At 38.7% G+C, this 25668-nt stretch overlaps 1 protein-coding gene across 1 annotated transcript in view; it reads left to right on the plus strand.

Annotated features, from left to right (window-relative positions):
- Window positions 1-25668, plus strand: part of plcg1 (phospholipase C, gamma 1) — a 62696-nt gene that overhangs the window by 1961 nt on the left and 35067 nt on the right. The window contains exons 3-16 of the mRNA XM_079589422.1: window positions 11333-11485; window positions 11577-11670; window positions 14153-14200; window positions 15099-15183; window positions 15391-15474; window positions 15911-15933; window positions 16854-16923; window positions 17102-17203; window positions 18593-18711; window positions 21276-21361; window positions 22451-22571; window positions 22674-22842; window positions 22933-23055; window positions 23146-23247. Coding sequence (XP_079445548.1) covers window positions 11333-11485; window positions 11577-11670; window positions 14153-14200; window positions 15099-15183; window positions 15391-15474; window positions 15911-15933; window positions 16854-16923; window positions 17102-17203; window positions 18593-18711; window positions 21276-21361; window positions 22451-22571; window positions 22674-22842; window positions 22933-23055; window positions 23146-23247 — 1379 coding nt within the window. The remainder of the gene's footprint in view (window positions 1-11332; window positions 11486-11576; window positions 11671-14152; window positions 14201-15098; window positions 15184-15390; window positions 15475-15910; window positions 15934-16853; window positions 16924-17101; window positions 17204-18592; window positions 18712-21275; window positions 21362-22450; window positions 22572-22673; window positions 22843-22932; window positions 23056-23145; window positions 23248-25668) is intronic.

The following is a 25668-nucleotide window of genomic DNA, read 5'->3' on the forward strand; positions in this document are numbered from 1 at the left end:
GTGTTATGAAGCATACGTTCACCTATTTTTTTTCCTCTCTCGGTGAGGACTTTCATCGTCACAGGAAATGTTGCTTTAGTTGTGGAGAAACGTGTTGAGATCGGGCTGAAGACAGAGCAGGGTTCCTACGCTCAACCTGGAAATATATTAAAAAAAAAGTGTGACTTCCAGCTCTTGAAAAAGTCTTGAATATTCAGAACATCCTAAAATATATTTTTTTTTTTTGAAAGAATGGAAATTCATCTTGGCTTTAGAGAAGTGTTGTTGGTTATTAGGAATGCTCCGATATGAGTTTTGGCCGATAAATCTAAATCCAAGTTTTTATATAATTTCTGAGAGCCGGATTAAAAGTCTCACTGTTAAAAGTCACGTCCCAAACACACAATTATAATTTTATGGCTTTAGAGAATATCAGTTTTGTTGGTTATCTTCGGTCTAAAATATTAAATTGTTTTTGAAAGTCCAGTCTCCACAAAAAAAAAAAAAAAAAAAAGTCACATCCATTAACCATAAATTAATAAGGGTTTGGTTATTAATTTTGGGTAATCGGGTAACTGAGCTTCTGCTGTTCAGGGTATCGTGTTCTCCGGTTATGAATTAAACCAGTCTTAATAAAGGTAGGTTTAGGTTATTTTACATGTTTTTAGTCACGGTAAAGTGCGTCCCGATTGTTAATATGTGAACCTGTCGTAACACAACAGAGAAGCTGAGCTAATTTAATCTCACTGGTTTGGTTTTCGGCCAAAACCTGAAATTTTTACTTTATTATTACTTTATTTATGCGTATGGTATCTTTAATTGGGGAATATATGATTGTATTATTAGTTAATCACTACTGGTGAAGTTTTGGTAACCATTGTGGCCATTTAGTTTTCGTGAGTGTGTTTTTCACACAAAGGTGACTCGGCTTATTTTCGGAATCGTTATCCTAATAGCGATCTTAAACCCTCTTCTCAGACGTCATGTAATGTTTTGCCCACAGCGTCATGTTTTCAAAGGCACTTCTGTTTGTCATCTGTTGATGAACCAGTGTGAGGAACACGGGTGACAGGTTTCTGCAAAGCTCTTTATTTGCCAGTTGGGATTATGAAAGAAAGAAGAGTTGTTCTGGAATGCTGTTTATCTGTATGAGTTGAAGACATTTAAAGCATGTTCGATTCTTGTCAAATATGAACGTGTCGTAGAGGTGCGGACGTGTTCGGATGTCAGGCGTGACCTGCTCGGTTTGGTCTTCATGCTCAAGTGATTGTACTCGTATATTCTCCTTTATTTTGTCTGATTATCAGTGCGTTGCTCTTTATCAGCCGGCCAGATAAGCTCAGTTTCGAATGTTTCGGTTGGTCGATAAGCCAGGCTGGACCCACACCAAAACTTTCCCACAACTCCCAACCCAATTCACCCTCAGACCAAGAGTTCACGTCACAGAATCGGCCGGTAATGAAGTTATCTGTCCCGTAACCAGAGTCGAAGTCGCTTGCTGGGACACATTGTGCTAAATGAATCACTTGAGTTTCAAATGTGATGTTTTGAAGGATTGTTTTTGGATGTTCTCGTGGCAGAAGTCTCTTAAGGTGTGTGTGTGTGTGTGTGTGTGTGTGTGTGTGTGTGTCTGCACTCTTTCTGTTGTGTTTGCGAGACAGGAAGACTCTGGTTGTGCCGTGCAGTCTTGTGTTTCCTGCTGCCCTGTTTGGAATTGTCAAGCGGTTCTCTTGCACCCAGCCTGAGCTTCAACTGCCTTTGTCCTGTGTGTGTGTGTGTGTGTGTGTGTGTGTGTGTGTGTGTGTGTGTGTGTGTGTGTGTGTGTGTGTGTGTGTGTGTGTGTGTGTGTGTGTGTGTGTGTGTGTGTGTGTGTGTGTGTGTGTGTGTGTGTGTGTGTGTGTGTGTGTGTGTGTGTGTGCCTTAGAGAGCAGCTTCCTCCGCAGGACTGTTGTGTTTGTACTCTCCAACTTTACCATATAAAAAGAAACAGATGGAGCAAATATGGACACCAGTATCTGGCCTCGCTCAGGTCGTATTTTTCTTTTGGGGGGGTGAAATGCAAGTACTTTGTTCTCGTAAATTCTGGTGAGTTCAGTTTATCTGAAAAAAAAAAAAAAATCTTTAAAGAGACACGGACTCAACTAATGAATTTGGATTCGGGGTCAGAAAGTAGAGGTTTTAGTGGTGTTATGCTTGACCCAAAGCAGTGTAGTTGAGTTTAGACGTTAGTGATTCAGGGAGACGGGGCCAGCTGCCGGTCTGTGCCGAAAGCTACACAATGCCTAACCCAACCCGTAACCCCACACCCTAACAGACCAACAGCTCACCACTCCCTTTACTCCGACTCGGAGATGCCCACACTGACTGGGTACGTCTATTAAAGGAGCCGTGCACCTGAGACGAGTCTCTCTGTAGGCTGGTACCCTCTTATGTCACGCGGCACCACAACATCCAATAGGAAAATTCAACTGCAGTCGCCACTGTTCAACCTGAAGAGGGCAGCACTCAGACGTTTTCACACCACATATTGTAAAATTGAAACACTTTATACGCAAATGTAAAAAAAATAACTTGAATCGATGAACCGCACTAATAAAGCCCCATTCTTACAGATCATTAACTAAAAAAAAGTTGTTTTACTGTAGGCTACGTACACACCACCGCCGACTTGAGCTGCAAAGAAGCTCTGGCCGCCCTGTCAAGGACGCTTGTTAAAGAAAAGTACGGGGAAGCTTGTTGACGCTTTGGCCGCTCTGAACGCGGGAGAAGAGAAGTGTCACGACATTAAATGTAAACCGAAAAAAAACAAGCAATACATTGACACTAGAAACCTTTTATAATGACAGCATTTTTATAACCGTTTTGGTCTCATTTGGTCGGCGGGAAAAATTATAATGAGCTATTATTGTTTGCATCTAGTGCAATTGGGCAAATCGGTGTTACCGTGAGCAAATGAATCGCATTCCCGCTTAAAACGAGCGTTCGTAAATATTTCCGATAAAAGTTGCGCTCATCCTCAAATGTGTGTCACTGGATCATTATGGATCATCGCGAAGTTGTTGTGTTTGGTGCAGCTGTGTTGTATTTGCGTAGAAGACGTCGGACTCTGAGATTTTGTTTTGGTAGGAATGAAAGTTTACATCGAATGTTTCTCCGGAATCAGCCAGCGCGAAGGACGTCTGTATTCCGATTGGTTGCTGGCGTTTTGCCGCTAAACCGCGTCATAGCTCATTACCATAAAGTTGAGCTACTTTCAACTTTCTGATTGACGCTCTGGTCGCTCAAAACGCGACGCCGAGGGATTTGACGCTCCTTGCAGCCGAGAGAAGCCAGCTGCCTTTTAAAATGAATGACTTCCGGTCACTTTATAATATATATGGGTGTAATAGCCTATATTTTCAGTGCTTGTTAGATTATATTTACACACTTTAGGCCACTGAGTCCAGATTACATATTTACGGTAATATAATCAGACTACTTTTAGATTACTTTTCAGCTAACTTGTACATTTCATTGGTTTAAATAGGACTATCTTGTACCATAGTGATATAAAAATACAAAGAGAAAGAAAATATATTCTATTATTTATCAACAACAACAAAACGGATTAAATATTAATAATAGTTCGTGAAGGAGCTCCATGGGGGTTTGTGAGTGTAACGAAAAGCTATTATGTTATTTAAATCATACAAATGTACAATTAAAATAAATAATTGAAAAATAAAAACAATGAAAATTAAAACACTTGAGAAAAAGATTAAATATTTAGTTTACCTGCGTGTCATGTGACCATGAGAGAGCCGTGAACTTAAAGGTGCTTTATGTAATTTTGTTGGACTGTATTAGAGCATAAAAGTGCCGTATGTGTGCCGTGGTCACATGCTTGTTTCTCCTGAAGACAATGCCACCGCCTGCTATTGTGCTTTGAAGCGTGTTTTGGTCTGTGTGATCCCGCCCACTGCCCGTTTACACAATATTTTTTCCACAATGAATGATGTACTATAATTTACTGCCACTGGCCCTGATTTATCAATCTTGCGTCGAAACGGGCGTATATGTTGGCGTAAGATTATGCTTACACTCCTCTCACCGCCTGATTTATGAAGCTGTGCGTACCTTTGAAATTCAGGTGTACGCAACACCTGCCTCTTGATAAATGCCGCGGCTGAAAACGATCGTCATTAGATTAACACACTCCTATATATTCACGTCTCCGCCTCCCCCACGCCCTCATTTTACGCCATGGACACACGGAAGACGGCAAAGAGGAGAAACTTCTCCGGTGGAAATCCAGTTTAAATCGCTGGTTGGTTGAGCAGATTACCGATCACAATGCATTATTGTACAGCACGAGTTTTGAAACTGTTAGCGTTGAATTTCGCATGACGTCACATGTAATGGGGTGTACAAGTGATGATGATGTGAATAATTGCATGACAATTTGTAATATTCTTCTTATTAGTATTATGATTTTGATTATTAATGACGCTTATTGTTATTTAGAAGAAGAATGTCTTTGTTATTATTATTATTTGTATTATTTTTTGGTCATTGAAAGCCTTTCATTCCTGAACCCAGTCCGTGTGCACCTGCCGGCTTAACTCACAAAAATAAACACTGAAGTTTATCATTTCTATGTTGTTGTTATTTTATAGTGGGTCATAATATATCATATCTTTAGTTTGTCAGTGCGTTTTGTGGTGTTAGGAATTGTTTTTCTGCGCATTTCAGCACTAACTCCAAACGTGCGTACATGTACACCACCTCCTGAGCTGGCGTAGGATTTGAGCGTGCCGCACGCCAACGTCCATATTGATAAATCGCAAAGTCACCGTGGTTTTGGGTGTACGCTGGAAATTTGGTGTACGCACTTTTCATAAATGAGGGCCATTGTGAGAATAACATGTAATCAATAAAAAAAAAGTAGGAACTCTAGTCTGATTAGGAGTGTTTTAAAATGTATTATAATCTAATGGACTTTATGCACAGCTGCACTACTTCCTGAACTTTAGCCTCCTTTGTTTCCTGTCTGCCATTATTGGACAAACTGATTAATCCAGGTGTGTCTGATTATTGTTGTTGGTCAGGCACACCTGGATTAATCAGTTTGTCCAATAGTCAGTTTGTCCGGAGATCACCGGTACTTTTCTTCCTACTTTCCAAAAACCGGACTGGCAAAATCACTCTGGGCCGCTCACATCTTGAACCGTGACCGTCTGGTCGACGCACCAGAACATCCAGAAACAAGAAAAGCTTCTTCCCAGGCGATCTACCTCATCAGTTAATGCCCCTCTGGGCAACACTAAACACTAGTATACTCCTATTTATTTAGCAGACCATGCCTTATTCACATTCCTTTGCATTGTATTTAACATACCGTATTTTCCGGACTATACGTCGCATTTTTTTTCATAGTTTGGCTGGTCCTGCGACTTATAGTCAGGTGCGACTTGTATATCAAAATGAATTCATACTGACTGAGATGAACCAAGAGAAAACACTACCGTCTACAGCCGCGAGAGGGCGCTCTAGTTAGCGGAGTTGTTCAGAAGCGACACCGAGGAAGAACTCAATGTATTCAGTGTTGAGGAATGAGATCGGGAGCTTGATGAACTTGCTGACCGGTAACTTGTTGGACTCGCTGGCTAATGTTAGTTTAGCCTATTCAGCCTCAGGTATATGTTCTTTATGCTGTTGTGCCGCTGAATAACTGTTAATGTGTTACGCTAACACACCGGACACCTTCAGCTGTTGTTCTGTGTGCTGTTGTGCAGCTGAATAACTTTCCAGATTAAATGTCTGTTCTTGGTCTTGGATTTTGTGAAATAAATGTCTAAATAAATGCGACTTATAGTCCAGTGCGACTTATATGTTTTTTTCCTCTTCATGGCGCATTTTTTTGACTGATGCGACTTATAGTCCGGAAAATACGGTACCTGTACATACATGTATAGTCTATTTTGTATATTGTGTATTCAAATTTTTTAATTTTTTAATTTTACTTTTATTATCGGTCTTATTGCTGTCATTCTGTCTGTACACTGGAAGCTTCTGTCACCTAGACACAATCCTTGTGTGTGTAATCATACAATAAATCTCATTCTGATTCTGAATTACAAGTATAGTTTCAGTAATCCATATTAATCCGCTGCCTATTCCTCGCTCGAGCGCACGCATAAAGCTCGCCGCAGCGCACCAGGTAAAGTAGCCGGATGATTGTGAATGAGTTGAGAAAGCAGACATTTTAGTTGTGTATTAATATAACTAGTGTTTTCTGCGTCAGTGTCGCTGCAGAGATGAAGTGGACGCTGCTTTAGAGAGAAATGCACCTTTCATACGGATTACATAATCTCAGTATTTCAATTGGTTGGTTTAAAAGTAGACATTTCAAGCTTTCTATAGATATATTTGTCTGTGAGGCGAGTAGCCGAATATATACGCTGAGTTTCGGTTCATTTATGTGACACTCTCCAGTTCACAGAGACGGCAGAAAGCACATCCTTTATTTTACTGAAGCACAACGCTTTCTTGTAATTGTGAATTAAAGTAGTTTTTACAGTTTGGAATGACGTATTACTCTTATCTGTGTGACAAAAAATGACGGTGTATTTTAAGTTGTTGTCGGGAAGAAATGCAAGTGCCGTACTTCAGCTTCCACACAAACACTCAGAAATGAGGCTAATAATAGCAGCGCACGTTTATCTAGGTTAACGTTAGAACGAGCGGGTCGATGTAAAGTTGCTTCTTATGTTTCAAGTGATAAAGGTCGATGGATGATTTTGATTTCCTGGCCGACACACTGTAATTGCCACAAGGACCGTTATCCATCTGTCCCGCGCGGAGTGCGTGATGTCACTTCCTGTGGAGTTTTTTTTCCTCATCCGCGACTAATCGACTAATACAATGTTGGACCACTAACCTTTAGTCGGGCAGCCCTAGTTGCAAGAACCGATTAACACACATTTTGATGGAAATAAGATGAGGGGAAACATTACTTCAAAGCACAAAATCAGGCTTTGTTAAAATCTTGAAGAATGTTGTTATTATTATTATTATTAGTATGATTTTTAAACCGTCAATGTCATGAAGCAATAAATAATAGAAAGCTATGTATGCTGTGTGGGTTTTATTAATTTGTTGAGTGCTCTTGTGGTGTGGTTTTGAAAACCTACTTCCCTTTAATTGAAAATGTATTTCAGAAATTAGTTTATTTTGAAATATTTAAATAATAAATATGTTTTAGTTTTTCAGCCATAGCAACAACCCTAATCAATACAATATCATAATAAAATCATGTATTGGCACAACTGTACACTCTTAAAAATAATGCAAAGGGGGTTTTCAGAGCGATGCCATAGAATAACTATTGTTTCCTCTAATAACCTTTCAGTGATTAGTTAGTAAATAACCTTTTTTTCCTCAGTATGAAGAACTTTCTACAAATATAAAGAATAATTTTTCACATTTTTCACCTTTCGTCCAATGGAAAGGCTCCATGAATGTTAAAGGAACCATCATGTATGAGTGTCACTCTTATTAAAAATGATTAAAACCTACAAAATTGTTTCCGTATCATAATAAATATCATAATAGGTCAAGTCAGCTTTATTTATACAGCTCTTTACACAATACAGATCGTTACAAAGCAGCTTCACGTTGATAAACATGAAAATAATGATTAGTTATGACGTATTCAGTTCTGCTGTGTGTATGCAGCTCTACAGAAGACAATAGTGTCGTTGTTCAGTGTTAATTCAGTTTAATAACGGTGTAAAGTTCATCAATTATGAGATAAGTTCAATTCATCTATAAGCAGCTCTACAGAAGACAACATAATAATAAATTAATATGGAGTCTCAGATACAAATCTTTCAACATTATGTCTGTATGTTTGAATAAATGAATAAAACAGAACAGTGGGATTGTAGTAACCAGATGATTATAGGTTATAAGAAGTTAAAATCTTCCAGAATCTGGTCAAATCTTGAGGTTGTGTAGAACCACACACACACACACACACACACACACACACACACGCACACACACTCCAGATCTCTCCTGTTGTATCCAGCAGTTGAACGCAGTGTGAACAGCTGTGTGTTAATGTATAGTGTAGATGAGATGTTGCTTTGTGTTCCTGATCCAAAAAGCCCAGAACAAGAAAGTTTAAACTTCGAAAAAGACGTTTTTAGAGATTATACCGATATAAAAATATATTTATGCTGTGGTCTGCCAGTGTTTGCTGTCTTTAAGACGTCAGATTACGAGGAAATTGATGTTACTAAAGATATTAATTCAGTATCTATTATATACACCTGCATTTCTCTTAAATATCTCTGTCAGAGCAGCACAGGATGAGTGCGGTTAGACACACACACACACCTCACAGACTCTCTTTCTGCTGAGACGTACAGACAGTGCAAAATTAACCTCCCGCTTTCCTATACGTGAATAATTTACCAGCCATAAATATTTCTCATGATAAAAGCTATTTGTGTTTATTTAGGCATGTCAGAGAAAACTTTTTTGACCTTGGATGCATGTAAACCTGTTGTCGGAGTCTCCAAAACAACATTAGGAGCCTTTAAAATAACATAATAGTGGCACAGGGTTTCCCGCAGAAAATGTGTTAGTTACGGTGGTGGGGTTTGTCAGATTTCTTTTTTTTTTTCTGTTCCTCCATGAAATACCTTCAAGTTAGCCTACGTGTTGCCACCATACACATCAGCATAAATGCTTCTGATAAATGATTTGTTATTAAAGCATTAACATTCACAATCCACTGTTAATTTAACATAAAAGCAAGCAGGCTGCGTGCATGGTTTGCCATGACTGAATGCGCGCTCCCTTAATAACTCCTAAAAAGCTGACATCAGTTCATCGCGATCTCATACATCTGTTATTATCAATGAAGCTGACTGCATAATGAATCTTTCATAATATCTGCCAGCATTCAGAATTAAGCACTGAACAAAAAGTCGGTTTTGAGCGGTGAGGGGATTCTGTCTTGCTTCTGATTGGCCATTAGGTTCAAGAAATCAACACATGTCTGTGATTGGCTACATCGCTCAACGCTGCAAACATGTTACAAATAGAAACTCTGGCCTGTAAATTGTTTTCTATTTTGTTTTAGTAGTTCTTGTTGCTTTTCTGCAACAGATGAATAGCAATTTATTCGTTTTATGTTTTATTCATATATATTTCTATTTAGTCGTGTTATTCTCCCGCAGCCGCACACACAGAGTGAGTGCATTACCGCTCGAGCACGCGACAGTTCGATTTTGTATTTTTATTTAATTAATTTAATTACTGTTGAATATTTGTAATCAAACTAAACAAATGGATAAAGTATAATTTTAACTTTTTAAAAAACTATTCATATTATAGGCTAGTATATTGTATTTTGTTAATAGGACAAAACATGATTTGTATCTTTTATAATATTTTATATATATATATCTAAAATATATATTTCCCATTAAATCGTTAAAAAAAATTCTTTAAAATAACGTTGTTTGAAAATAAGGCCTTGCTCCGCCCACTTCCCGCATCAGACTGTCAGGCTGGCGCTGTTGTCCTCACACTGCCATGACGTATGGTTCTGCGGTTCTGCGGTTGGTCAGTATTGTTGCACTCGGCCATCAGATCTAGTCCCGCGCCGCACGTCTCTAGATCACCGGTCCGGCCCGAGGATAGCGGCGGGAAATATCGGGCTCGGGAGAATCTAAGCTCTAAACAGGACAGAGTAACGGCGGGTATCGCTCATATACTTTTTGTTGACGCCGTAGTTAAGGCGGCAGGCGTGTGTTGCTCCGCCTTCCAAAGTGCTGCGGGAAACCCTGCTGGCCCTTTAAGTAATGTTGTAATTTGGCTTAAACATGTCATAGTTTCTAATCAATATCTGGTCCAGCGAGTGAAATAACTTGTTTTATTTACTCACCAAAGCAACTTATTTGGCACATTTTTGCAGTTCATTTTGGGCTTTACAGGCTTACTTGTTGGCGCGCTAGGACCTGTTATTTAAAAGTCCGAGTTTTTCCTGCTCTGAAAATATTTTGGCGGCCACCAAAATTAATATAAATTTTATCACATTTGTTTGATCATTTAACATGATAATTTACATTATCATTCACATGATACCTGCTGCTTTAAAACACTCCCATGACTGTGTGTGTGTGTAAACACTCTGTGAAGAGCATCAAAGGTTTCTATTTACAACGTGTTTTTGCAGCATTCAGTAATGTAGCCAATCATGGACGTATCTGTTGAGCTCATGAACACGATGGCCAATCAGAGCTGTTTTAGGCAGAATCGAGTTGTGCACGCTCGCGAATCCTTTCGTTGTAACCAACAAGGTATAAACACGATGTCAATAAGAGATTCGTCTCAAGTGTTGGCAAGAGTGCAGCTTTGTGTACCTCGTGTTGAACTGAAGACATTGACCGCTTCAGGGATTATAATGGTAGCGATCTCTCCTCGCTTTCTGTATATTATCTACTTCTCAAGTTTCTGGATTGACGACCACGATTGAATCCGATTGACAGCGATAAACATGGCAGTGGACGGAACAGGAAATCTGATCCTGTATCAAATGATCTGTGCTTTAAGTCTTGAAGTGCAAATGCCAAGTAATAGACCTGACACTTTTTTGTGATGCGTAATGTTTCTATGTTTTTCACTTTTTAAATCCGTCACTCAGTGATTTTTTTTTTACGTATACATTTAATGGTTTAAGCACTTTTTTTATTATCTGTCCTGAATTATTATTTATTTCATAAAAATAAATAGGATTACAATCTGTTTTTTCACATTTATTCTGGATATTTTGTCTCTGTGTGTGTGCGTGTGTGTGCGTGTGTGTGTGTGTGTGTGTGTGTTAGGTATAGGCAGACATGTCATAAACATTAATAGATTTATCTTTTCATCAAAGGATCCTGAAAAAAAGTGTCCCGGTCACTGAAGACTGGAGTAATGATGCTGAGTTCAGCTTTGATCACATTTGAACATATATTCTCATAGAACAGTTATTATAAATGGTTCACTACATTACTGTAATTTTTACCGTATAAATGCCGCTTTGGTGAGTAGCAGTACAGACTTCTTTCAGAAGCAAACTACAAATATCTTGCAGAGCCCAACGTTTGAAACGGTAGTGTGTGTACTAAACCTCAACCCAAAGATTCACACTCCTAGTTAAAGATAAATTGATAATATCGCAATGGTTTAGTTTATTTCCGGTTAAAGACATCGCCGAAAACATCTCATGTTTCCGAGCACCTGAACCCCTGTGGTGAACGTGTGAAAGACACCAGACGTGCCTGATTGACATGAGTCTGTCTCTTGTGTCCTGCAGTTGATATCCGGGAGATTAAGGAGATCCGTACGGGGCAGAAGTCCCGGGACTTTGAGCGCTATGTGGAGGACTCGGCTGCGCGGCCCGACCAGGCCCACTGCTTCGTCATCCTCTACGGGACGGAGTTTCGGCTCAAAGCGCTCAGCCTGGCAGGTGAGCGTCCACACACACACACACACACACACACACACACACACACACACACACACACTCATGCTCGTGTTCCCCTGTCTGTGTCCCGCAGCGACCTCAGACGAGGAGATGGTCATGTGGGTGAAGGGTTTGACCTGGCTGGTGTCGGATACGTTACGCTCCCCCACACCCCTGCAGATAGAAAGGTGACCTTTGACCTCTACGTGCCCCTCTCCCAGTAGATATTGACTGTTAAGCTCTGGGTTCACATGTCAGGTGTAAAGAGTGACGTCACACCCTTATAGGAACACTAACCTGGACGACAAAACAAGGCTTTATTTTACAGTATGTGTGCTTGCCTATAGTACTGGGTTATATAAGCTAACGACATGGGTTACGGTTAGGTTTAGGGTTAGTACCTAGTTATGTTATTGTATATGGGGAACAGGACTGTAAAATAAAGTCCTACTGATCACAGAAGAAGATAAAAAGTCATAAAAAGGCACTTTTTGCCTCTTTTGTGAGTATAGAAATATTTACTCAAAGTAAAAGTAACAATCTTAATAGTTACTTGAGTAAGAGTAAAAAGTATCCAATGAAAAATCTACTCAAGTAGCTAGTTACTAGTTACTTCGGATCATATATAGGCCTATGTATGTGTATATATATATATATATATATATATAACATGATATTATTAGATATTTTTTATTTAAATGACTATTATTATCATAATTAGACTATCTTTGCAACACAAACCGAAGAGACGAGCATTATTTCTGCCGTCTGTAGCGGGACATTCATTGCCTGTCCTTTGGTTTGTATAATAGTAACTTATACAACTACATTTTGGATTATTAGACAATGTCGAAATAAAGTGAATCTGCAGAGTGTTGCATTTAAAGGCATGTAAAGGGAAACATTGACACAGAGAAGAAAGAGTTAAAACTCTTCACATGTGCTCGCGCTCATGACCGCTACTGAACATCTGAACACAAACGACGATCAAATGCACATCGACGGATCTTCTTCGGTCTGTTTTCCAAAATGTAATCAAATGTATATTTCTGCAAGCGCGTTTAAACTGGTTAACTGTGCATTCGTTTTCAAGATGAGTTTGCACGCCACTGCGCAATACACACACATTACCCCGGGATAGCGGACCGAACAAATCATTCAAACTGATTCGCGAACCGATTTTGACAGTTCTGCCAACTTATTTGAAGAAGTCTTTGAACAGAATCGACTCAAAAGAGTCGAAAAAGCGCTTGAAATAAACTACGCATTTAAAGGGTACACTCCGACTTTTTGGGACTTTAGCCTATTCACTTTATCCCCCAGAGTTAGAGAAGTCCACACATACCTTTTTCATCTCCGTGCGTGCTATAAGTCTGTTTGACGCACTCACCGCTAGCCTAGCTTAGCACAAAGACTGGATGTAAATGGTTTCTTCTGTCAACAAAACCAACGGCGCGTCTCAGGTGCTGCGGTTATCACTCCGCCCAAGTAGCAGTGCTTCGCCTTCAGAGAATATAGTTCCCAGTATTTATACGGTTAAAATATGTCTGTCTCTCATGTGACTTTGTTTTTTGTACACTCTGTGACTATACAAATCACAACATGTAAATAGGAAAATGTTTGCGTTATTTTGTCACTTATTTGGATTAGTATGCTAGCTGGAGCCATTTACATCCAGTCTTTGTGCTAAGCTAGGCTAGCGGTGGGTGCGTCAAACAGACTTATAGCACGCACGGAGATGAAAAAGGTATGTATGGACTTATCTAACTCTGGGGGATAAGGTGAATAGGCTAAAGTCCCAAAAAGTCGGAGTGTTCCTTTAACAACATGTATTGCATTAAAATAAAGTAACGAGAGGAACGTCGCCCAACGTAACGAAGTAAAAGTAAAAAAAATGTTCATGAGAAATGTACTCGAGTTAAAGTAAAAGTACCCACATTTAAATCTAGTCCTAAAAGTAAAAATTTTCCAAAAAAAGACTCAAGTGAATGTACTTCGTTACTACCCACCTCTGCACATATATAGTAGCCTAATGCATCCAGTAATGCAACAAGTGAAGTCTTTGAATCATTCATTCAAGAGATTCATTCAAAAACACTGATTCATCCAGTAAATGAAACAAGTGAATTTTTTTTAGTCATTGCATCATTCATTCATGATAAAAAAAAAATATATATTAATTGAAATGAATTAAATATGTTTTAAATAGACTGCAGCGATTCACATTTAGTCAGAACCTCTAGTAAATGACAGGCTATTTTGTTTCGTTGTCTGTTCAGAATCGGTTCGCAATCTTTATTTAGATGAAAAAATCCTGCTTTTCACTGAACCCAGAATCTTGCAGCTCTAGACGTATTTCTAATAAGATGCTCACTGGATTTATGTATCTGTATTTCTGGATTTGATCTTTCAATCTCAGTGTTTCGGTGCATTAAGGCAGTTTAAGTGTTTCTTATGTTTTATCTATATATTATATAAAGTCCTGCCGTTTTTAGTGATTTTAATTTTCCTCTGAATTTGAAATTCGACAGGCCTGTTCTGCTCTTCTATGGATGTTTTTTCCTCCAGGTCTCTGCGAGAGTCATGTGACTTAAAACTATAAATTGCGAATTTTAAAAAGTGAAAAGCAAAAAAAAAAAAAAAAAAAATACTTTTTGCTTTTTTCTATAGGTGGCTGAGAAAGCAGTTTTACGCTGTGGATCGCAACCGGGAAGACAGGTGTGTTACATTTTGTGTAGCGCACGATCATGTTGAGGGACGCGCACACACACACACACACACACACACACACACACACACAGATGGATGGATAGATAATGTGTGTGTGTGTGTTTGAGATGTTTCTCTGACGTAGCGATTCTTATAATCTCATCTTCCTTTCGATTTATCCATGATGTGATATATGCTTTAGGGGAGAAATGGCTGACTCAGAGGTACCTGGCCTTACACACACACACACACACACACACACACACACACACACACACACACACACACACACACACACACACACACACACACACACACACACACACACACACACACACACACACACACACACTCCTGGTGGGTAAATAGAGCTCAGAGATGGTACATCCTGCAACAGGAAACAAAGCTCAGTGTGTGTGTGTGTGTGAACTGGGTAAATACACAGAGTGAGGTACAGACACTCGAGGTGTGTGAAGTTCAGGTGAAATGGTGGTCGTGTGTGTGGATGAGAAACATGACATTTTCATCTTGTCAGCGTATGTGGCAAAATCAAAAGTGACGTACACACGTAGAAATTAATAATCATTTCCGATCGCAATGGAAAGCTGCCTCTTCACATACACACACTGGCAATATCTGTGTGTAGCGTATACCGGTCAAGCGCCCGCAGGAGTGCTGGCTTCTTCTGGAGTCTCTTCTGCTCACCAAGGCTGTGTGTATTGTGCACACAACGGGCATAGATGTGTACATGTATACATAAAACTGATGAGCGTGTGTACATTATACACACGTAATTTTTTGAGTAATAAAAGATCGTGTAAAGATGGATGTAAACGAACGATACTGAGCGTTCTCATGTGAAGCCCGTTCATAAGCACATTCCCGAACTGTGTGTGTTCTGCGGCAGGATTTCCTGCAAGGATCTGAAGAGTATGCTGTGTCAAGTCAACTACAGGGTTCCCAACATGAGGTTCTTACGGGAGAAGCTTCCGGTAACGGCTCTCCACTCACCTCTCGATTACTGCACAATTCAGATTTGTATTGTATGATGTTTATATACCATGTTGGTTACACCGTTAACTTGCAGTGACATCACTGGATATGTGTTTACTCCATGTTTACACATTTGTAATTACAGGACATATTTTAGTTTGATTTAATATTAATGTATGTTGTATTCTGTGTGTTTTCTTGGTCAGGATGGAGAGCTGAGGAACGGAGATGTGTCGTATAGTCACTTCGCACAGTTGTACCGCAGCCTGATGTTTGACGCACAGAAATCGGTGAGTTCAGGTTGACGTGTGTGTGTGTTGGTGGAGCTGAAGCCCTCCTCAGAGCCAATCAGCTCGCCCCGCTTCTCAAATGGCCTTCGCGTCAATACTGGCCCTTTTAAAAAGCCACAAGATCTATCGGCTAAAAGCCATTAGGACGGAGACACACACACACACACACACACACACACACACACACACACACACACACACACACACACACACACAGCACTGATGACCCTTGCACTCGTGTGTGTGTGTGTGTGTGTTGAATCTCTTGAGTAGATGTTTGCTATCTCATCAGTTGATTAGCGTGTGATGGGTCTGTAGAGCTGCAGATGTGTTTACTGCGGTGTTGTACCGCACGAGCTGAAATGGCTACGGTTATAAGATCAGGTGTTCATTGTGTTGTTCACATAATAATCATTTTTTTCCTGTTTCTTTATAGATGGAGATCCCGCTGCTGCAAAGGTGTTCACTCACTCTTCTCTATCCCTCTCTTTTTCAAGCTAAACCATTAAAGAATGACATTAATGATAATTTACAACACATTTAACTTTACTAATAAGATATATTTACAAGTAAAACAGAATATTCAGTAATAAATAATATAGGGCAGAATTATTTTTTTTTGGATTTGATTGAACTTAGGCTATTATATTAATAGTTTTTTGGTATAAAATGTTATATAAATCAGGCTATGAATAATATATTTACAAATCCCTCTGTAAATGTCTTCATAATATAACTAAGTACAAGACTAGAAGGTTTGGTGTATATCGGTGCAACTGAAGAAGTGGAGATTTCAGACTTGGAGAATGAGAGAAAAGTAATTTTGAGAAAACGGGCTTTAAAGATTTATCATCAGCCAATGAGATTGTGCATTCAGCCCTTTTACTTTCACGATTGGTTGCTGATAAAAAAGAAATGACCATATTTGGATCTGACAGCATTGTACAGGAGAGAGAGAGCTTTCTAGCGGTGTGTGTGATGACGGTGCAGACAGAGATCGCGGATCATGTTGATTTATAACGCCAAATTTTGTTGAATTTATGAGAAATCTACAGACGCAAAGACAAAGTTAGTGAAATAAAGACCTAAATGTGTATTTCTGACTTTTTTTGTCTGAAAGAAGACATGTTATTGTAGAAAAATATCCCAAAATCTCAAAATTGACCAATTAAAAAAAACACAATGTTTTTGCCTGCCGTGTCTCGCCTTAAACTTATTTATTGTGCACAAAAAAACTATTTGTCATTATATCATAGTCATTAGACCTAATGGTCATTTATTAGTTTATATAATGTTTCTAAATAGTTATCAGACATCCTAGAACATGTGTTGTGTTTCCAGACATGAGGCTGTGACACTGATCTGTGTGTTTCTGACAGGTTTATTGAGGGACCAGAGCAGAAGATCTCGCTGGAGGACTTCAAGAACTTCCTCATTGAACATCAGAAGGTTAGATATGCGTTTGTTCACTTTATTGCTCAAACCATACAGCCGTCGCTGTATCTACACATTCATTGGATGCATGTTTTTGTACAGTAGGGTGGGTTGTTGAGGGAAGAGAATCTGTACTTCAGATGTTTGGTAATAACTGTGCCATATAAATGTGTGTGTGTGTGTGTGTCGTCAGGAGCTTTGGGCCACAGACAATAACAAGGTGCAGGAGTTCATGTTCCACTACCTGAAGGATCCTCTGCGAGAGATCGAGCAGCCGTACTATCATCAAGACGAGGTGACATTTACATTGACATTTATGTATCTGGCAAACGCATTTATGCAAAGTGACTAGTGCGTTTACTCAGCGTGTGTGTTCCCAGGGAATCAAACCCAGAACAGTTGCGTTGCAAGCGGCACACTTTACCCACATCACCACTTCCTGCTTCACTGCAGTATCGGGACCTCAGATTTGTTTGTTTGATATGTTAATCTGCCTCTTCTTTACTTTATTAAATGATTAAAAATGTTTAAGGCCAGACAAGTAGTTTGTTTAGGCTTGGTTTGTAGGGAATTATAAACAAGCGCACATATATACACATGCGCATAACTACAGAATTAATTCTTAATGCGCACGTGAGCGCCATCAGTGTTTCTCACAGGTTTGTCGTTGCGACGGAAGTGAATCTATCAAAACTAACTTTAGCTGGAAAATAACATTATTCAAGTACCGCTATAAAGACAAAACAATCTCTGTTACCTTAAATTATCCGTTTATCTCTGTAAAGCCGCTTTGAAACAATCTACATTGTTAAAAGCGCTATATAAATGAAGATGACTTGACTTATCTGACCGTTATCAGTTTGTTGCAGTAAATGAAGAGATGTCTTATCGATCACAAGTTCAGTATGGCGTACCACAAGGCTCAGTACTAGGACCGCTGCTGTTCACTCTGTACATGCTACCGTTAGGAGATATCATTAGGAAACATGGAATTAGCTTTCACTGTTTTGCCGATGATACTCAGCTGTATATTTCTTCAAAACCTAACTTACCAATTCACAAAATTAAAGGAATGCATAGCTGATGTAAAAAATCGTTGTCAAGTCTAACACTTGATGGCTGCTCTGTTAAGTCTTCGTCGTCGGTTAGGAAACTGGGTGTGCTCTTTGATACCAATCTTTCATTTGAAAGTCACTTGACTTGACTTTATTAGTTGCTTATGAATTTCCTGATCTATTATTTGCAAGAACTATTTAAATTAAGTATTTGTATTCAACTTTCAATTTTAAACAAGATGTCATCTTGTTTAAACTTTGAATTATTTTGTAACGTGATCATATTCATTGCATAGTTAATATCGAGAGAAAATGTATATAAAACTATTATGTTTGACACGCGTTCCTCATTTATTTTTTGTACATAATTGGAGTAGCTATTTTACACACAAATCATAAAGGTGTCTACAACGTAAATAAATTCTGCTTCTTTTTTAGAAAATAAAAATAGGAAAGAGCATTTCCTGGTTCATGTTCCTTTTACTGATGAAAAACCCTTGTCGTATTTTGTACACTTTCATGAAAATTGGATTTCTAAAGCGGTTTTGGTGTTCAGGTGCTGAGTGCTAACTCGCGCCTGCTGTCTTTAGTTTCAGCATGCTGACGTTAACATGTTTTGTGGTTCTCAGTTCCTCACGTATCTGTTCTCTAAAGAGAACACTATCTGGGACTCGCAGCTCGATCAGGTGCGGCCAGAGGAAATGAACAACCCCCTGTCCCACTACTGGATCTCCTCGTCCCACAACACGTGAGTAGAGGCGCGGGCGCTGCTCACTCAAGCACATCACAGTATGCAGTTGAACAGTTCTGATTGAACTGACACTTTAAAGAGGCTGTATGTTTATTAAAGCTCTCTCTATGGGGTATCTAGTAACTGGTGGTGTCTAGATAACGTCCATCCTTTTTTTGTAGTTCATCCTTTGGTTAGATAGTAAGTTTGTTAGTGTATGATCCCCCTCAAAGAACCAAAATGTTAGATGATGGGTGAAGGGTTAGTTGGTTGTTTAGTTGGTGCATAAAACACCGTTAGATCAGGGGTGTCCAGACCTGCTCCTGGAGGGCCTTGGTTGGTTGGTTGGTTGGTTATTTTGGTTCTTTGATGGATAATCACACCAACTAACTAACTAATCAACCAACCCTTTTCCCAACATCTAACATTTAGTTTCTAACAACTAACAAACTAACCAAACCTTCCCCCATCATCTAACCAACTAACTATTAGATGATGGGGGAAGTTTTGTTTAGTTAGTTGTTAGAAACAAAATGTTAGATGATGGAGAAAGAGTTAGTTAGTTAGTTAGTTAGTTAGTTAGTTAGTTAGTTAGTTAGTTAGTTAGTTAGTTAGTTAGAAACAAAATGTTAGATGATGGGTAAAGGTTTAGTTGGTGCATAAAACACCCTGTTAGATCAGGGGTGTCCAGACCTTCTCCTGGAGGGCCTTAGTTAGTTAGTTAGTTAGTTAGTTAGTTAGTTAGTTAGTTGGGTAGTGTGATTTATCCATCGAAGAACCAACATATTAGATGATGGGGGAAGGTTTGGTTGGGTGATTGGTTAGTTGGTTAGTAAGTGAATAAAACCAGTCCCCCTCAAAGAAAAGAAGGTTTGATCAGACCTGTTCCTGGAGGGCCAGTGTCCCGTGACCCTAGTAGCAGGATTACACACCCTGTGCTAGAGGATGATGGAGGATGGTTGGATTGGGTGTCTAGTTAGTCAGTGTATAAAGTTATTCTCCCTCAAAGAGCCAAAATGTAAGATGATGGGGAAGGGTTTGGTCAGTTGGTTGGTTAGAGTATAGATTCAATCACCCTCTAAAAAGCCAAAATGTTGGATCGGGAAAGAGTTGGTTGGTTAGATGTTTAGTTCGTTTTAGTTTGTTTATTTCTTTTTTTGTTTGTTAGTTTTAGTTGGTTGGTTAGAGTATAAATTTAATCAACCTCAAAGAGGCAAAATGTTATAATGGAGGGGTTGGTTAGTTAGGTGGTTGGTTGGTTAGTAACCTGGTTGGTTGGTTAGTTAGGTGGTTAGTTAGTTAGGTGGTTGGTTGGTTAGGTGGTTGGTTGGTTAGTAACCTGGTTGGTTGGTCAGTTAGGTGGTTGGTTAGTTAGGTGGTTGGTTGATTAGTTAGGTGGTTGGTTGGTTAGTTAGTTAGGTGGTTGGATAGTTAGGTGGTTGGTTGGTTAGTTAGGTGGTTGGTTGGTTAGTAACCTGGTTGGTTGGTTAGTTAGGTGGTTAGTTAGTTAGGTGGTTGGTTAGGTGGTTGGTTGGTTAGTAACCTGGTTGGTTGGTCAGTTAGGTGGTTGGTTAGTTAGGTGGTTGGTTGATTAGTTAGGTGGTTGGTTGGTTGGTTAGTTAGCTGGTTGGATAGTTAGGTGGTTGGTTGGTTAGTTAGTTAGGTGGTTGGTTGGTTAGTTAGTTATGTGGTTGGTTAGTTAGGTGGTTGGTTAGTTAGTTAGGTGGTTGGTTGGTTAGTTAGTTATGTGGTTGGTTAGTTAGGTGGTTGGTTAGTAACCTGGTTGGTTGGTTAGTTAGGTGGTTGGTTAGTTGGTTGGTTAGTTAGTTAGTTAGCACAGTACAACTTTCTCTAAGATGTCACTATTACTATTATGCATAATCTGAACATAAAGGTCTGTGCTTTTGTGTGAAAGGACTGTTTTTCTGGAGTGTTTTGGTGGTTCTGGATGGTGTGGTCCTCGTTGATGGGTGTCTGTTAGATGAGATCACTGGAGTAGAGGACTGAATGAAACTCATTCACACACGCAGCAACTAGAATTTAAAACCCTGATGAACACGGCTCAGTAAAATGAGCCACATTAGGTGTACTGTACACACATGTGTATATACTGTTGTGTATATACTGTTTACTTTAACAAAGAGAAGTCACCTGAGAAAGTGTATTGTGTATCTGTCAGTAACCTGTAGACCTTGAATAAAAACTTGTGGCTGAATCTAAAAAAAGCCAGATGACGAATGGACAGATTTCTATATCATTTCATATATGATATTTCAGATGGGTGAAGTGTTACCATGTTGTGTGTTATCTTTCAATCAGGACTGATTTTAAATGTTAGTATTCAGCTTTTTGTGGTTTGTTTCTCTCAGGTTTAACCGGTATAACTAGATTATAAAGCGGTTCAAAGGGAACTGGATAAAGACTGACAGAATGGAAAGAATTTTTGAACGTGTTTGCACAGCGTCTGCAGTGTTTATGTGCTGTAATAAAGGTGAAGGGGTTACTGAGGTGTGATGTGTGTGGAGTAATGCAGACAGGTCTGACGTGTGTGTGTGTGTGTGTGTGTGTGCTGGTATTTTTAGCTATCTGACGGGAGACCAGTTTTCCAGTGAGTCGTCTCTGGAGGCGTACGCCCGCTGTCTGCGGATGGGCTGCAGATGCATCGAGTGTAAGTCACAGCGCAACACTATTATTAGTAATGATCAATGCTTCAGATAAAAATAGATTCTCAAATATTACCAGTCCAGAAACTAACATGCTGAAAATACAGTTTTGTACAACAATATATCATAAATACTTTCTCCCAGTAGTAAAACTAGCAGGCTACAACAGTATGACACTATGCATGCATTTAAATTATTGAATTGGTTAATAATAATTAATAAAAAACCTGCAGTTTTAGTGTCCTAGGTTCTGGTATCTAAAAAATTAAAAAAATATTTTTTATTTTGGTTGGTTTTGTTTATATTGGTTTCATATGGGTGGTTTGTTTTTGTTGTTCCGGTTTTGTTCTTTTTAAAAATAATTGTCTGGATTTACTGGACACGCACAATAGCGATAAACAAACAAAAAGCACTGAAATCCATGACAATTAAATTATGCTTTTATTTATTTATTTTTGTTTGATTTATTTTAGGGGCTGAAATTTGTCTCATTTGAAATTAGAACTATTATTTCTTTTAGGACTATAACCGTAGGACTAGACTAACATGGCAAGATCTGTTGTTTAAAAAATACAAAATCTAAAATGAATGGATTTGTTTGATAGATTAGTTTTTTTATTTTTTCCTTTTTTTTAAAATTAATTTTCTACATTTTACAGATGTGTATATAATAAAAAATAAACAATCAAACTAATATAAAACTGAAATGTATAACAATTAAATTTTATTTTATTTCTGCTTATTTCTAAGCAGTGAATATTGTTTTTGTAAACTCGAAATATTTATTATAACTATAAGACTAGATTTTATTAGACTTTAGTCATTATTTCAACTGAATAATGTTTGCTATTGTCTTCTAGAGCTGCTATACAGCAGAACTGAACTCTGTTTGCATCATTGAATCATTAATTTGAATGATTATTAAAATCATTAATGTCCATATAAAGCTGTTTTAAAACAATGTGTATTGTATAAAGTGCTCTGTAAATAAAGTTGACTTGTTGACTAGTTTTATGATTTGTGGCATGTTGTTGTGTATCTGGCCGGCTGTTATAATGTGTGTGTGTGTGTGTGTGTGTGTGTGTGTGTTGCAGTGGACTGCTGGGACGGTCCTGATGGGATGCCTGTCATCTACCACGGTCACACACTCACCACCAAGATCAAGTTCAGCGATGTGCTTCAAACCATCAAAGAACACGCCTTCGTCACGTCTGAGTGAGTGTGTCTGGCCGAACCCACGTGACGTCTGATGATTAGATATGGTCATCAATCAAGAGTGTGTGGTGATCTGATTACTCTGCTTGTGTTTGCATGCAGCTTTCCCATCATCCTCTCCATCGAGGACCACTGCAGCATTGTCCAGCAGAGGAACATGGCCACCTACTTCAGGAAGGTGTTTGGAGACATGCTCCTGACCAAAGCGGTGGACATCTCAGCGGACGGCCTGCCCTCACCCAATCAGCTCAAGAGGAAGATCCTAATCAAGGTGAGCGGCTTTGGTCATGTGGCAGGAAACTGTGTGTTTTCAGGACAGTTTCTCATCCGACCACGTTTGTTGTTGAATTGATGCGTTCAGCACAAGAAGTTGGCCGAGGGAAGCGCGTACGAGGAGGTCTCGTCTTCAACGCCGTACTCGGAGAACGACATCAGCAACTCCATCAAGAACGGCATCCTGTTCCTGGAGGACCCCATCAACCACGTGAGCGCCTCTTCCTCCACTCTTGCAGGACCGTTGCGTCTGTTGGCATGGTGATCTCATGATGAATGTGCGCTGGTGTCGTCCTCACAGGAGTGGTACCCTCACTTCTTTGTCCTGACCAGCAATAAGATCTATTATTCTGAGGAGACGTCCAGTAATCAAGGGAACGAGGATGAGGAGGAGCACAGAGAGGTGAGGAAAACCAGGAGTTTTTCAGTTGTTAAAAATGGACTCAAAATGGTGTCTTTTCTTTGTATTGTTACCAATGTCGTTCGTATATGTAAATGAACAATGAGGGTTTGAGTTAAGGTTAGGACGGAGTTTCCTGGGACGAGAAATTCACTTTTATTTAAAAGTCCGCCGGATGACGCAAAACGCGTGACTTTTGACCGCTCGCGGACAGTCGGATCGGAAGAGGGTTATTAATAGAGAATGAAAATGGCAACAGCTTTCTTTCTAACAGATTTTCCGCTATATAATGTATAATCTATATAATGACATTTAAATTAATAATTTGGTACAATGCACTTAATGTGTACATTGTACTTGTATTCACAAAATACCAGCATGTAATTGTGGCTGTAATACATTTCTTACACCACTTAATAATACCCAATTTTTAAATTTTGATGAGATTTTGGTAGTAATGGAAAGAGGAGACCATAAGCTTTCAAATGATACCCTAGTCAAAGTCATACCTTGAATGGTTGTAAAGATATACACATTTGAATTCTGGTCGTCTGCCTCTTTTTCCAATTGAAAACCTGAGAAAATCGCTTTTCAATTTTTTTCCCCGTTTTTTGTTTATATCTTTCAAAATCCATTGCATTTAAAGGGATAAACTATCTATTTTACAGCTTAACTTGACCAAAGACATTAATATATAACACAAGATTTCTCAAATTAATAATATTTCATCTTCCTGAGGAGATCTTGAGCTTGTTTACACAGAGCGCTGAGTCTGACAGGAGGATGGCTGGACCAATCGCGTGCCGGTCAGTCGAAACGGGGCTTCACACTGACACATGATCTGCGTTTGTGTTCATTTCTAAGCTTTTTGATTGGTTCTGTACAACGCGTAACACTATAATTGGAGAGCAGAGATAGTGCCGCTTCAGGGGATACCCGGTGACGAGAGGAGTTGAGAAAAACAATGTTCATTTCCAGCGAATTTAGTATAACTTTGTAAGCTGTAATAGTCATTTAAATACCGTTACTCAATTATCTGGACTACGAAACTTTGGGAGATTATTTTTGAATGTCTGTTCTTTGAAATTAGAAAAAAAATCCACATAAGCGGCCCATATCTTACAATGGAACGTTGCGACTTCCGACTCATTTCGCCAGAGCGGCTCACATATAAAGTGACCTTTTCCCCAACATGTAGCAAGGTCACTATGACCTTTTTAGCTAGGTTGTACGTTTGAAACCCAATAAAAAAAATGTTTTAACCCAGCAAAAATATTTACAGGTTTTATTAATAGTGTGGATTTTTTTTTTTTGGTCCTTTTGTGGGGATTTTGGCATTTTTAGCAAAAAATATTTATAGTTTTTATTAATAGTGTTGATTCGGTTTTTATTTATTTAGTCCTTTTGTGGTGATTGTCATTTTTTGCAAAAAATATAAACATAGTTTTATTTAACAGTGTGGATTAGTTTTTTTTTTTGTGATTTAAAAAAAATTATATATAGTATTTATTCATTATTATATTCATTATTATTGAAGTTTTAGTTATTTACCGCATCAAGCGAAACTAAATGAAAAAGAAACATTTTTTGGCAGCTAGCTGAAATAAAAACAGTTTAAATAGTTTGTTTCATTCAAGTTCACATTTATTTGCAACATTTTAGTTTTCAGGTTTTGTGAGTTCGTGTCGGACAAGATCAACTCATTTTCAGTGTAAAATTCTAGTTCATGTTTTTAGTAATTTTGTGTCTTTTTCATTTGTGAGATTCAGGGTTATTATAGTCGAATAAATCTAAAACCATATAGAAAAATATGGTTACTAAACTAAAACCCTTTTTATTACTTAAAAATTAAATGTTTACTTTTTTATTTAATTTTGTTTAATTTTATTACATTTATTTGTAGTATTTTATTTTATTTAAGTAATAAAAATGCTTTTTTGGGTTTGTTTTTATATTGATTATAATAACCCTCAATCTCGCATATTAAAAAGTCACAAAATTACAAAAAAAATGTAAACTTGTACCTATTTCGCGGGTTTGCGTTTTTAAAGTTTGCGCAGAGAAAACGGATAATCGTTTGCACCTTCGAACCTATTTCGGGGAGTGTGTTCTCGAGACACCAGACACTGTTTGTGCGGATGGGCGGCGGAGCGCGTTGGGGGGTTTCTGTCGTGTTGGCGGCCCCTAATGACTAATGATCTTCGCAACTTCTGTTACGCTAATTTCTATTATCACTGTAAAGCTGCTTTGAAACGATCCATACTGTTAAAAGCACTGTATAAATGAAGGTGACTTGACTTGTACTATCAGCTCTGTTTAACACAGTCCAAACCCCCCCCATGCCTGGGACTTTTTATGACTCGGTTTCCCCAGAAGTTCCTGTGCCACTTTCGATTCAGTCATTTATTTTTGCCAAGGTTAATG

This window comes from Phoxinus phoxinus (assembly GCF_949152265.1).
Source record: "Phoxinus phoxinus genome assembly, chromosome: 18".
Classification (NCBI taxonomy): Eukaryota; Metazoa; Chordata; class Actinopteri; order Cypriniformes; family Leuciscidae; genus Phoxinus; species Phoxinus phoxinus.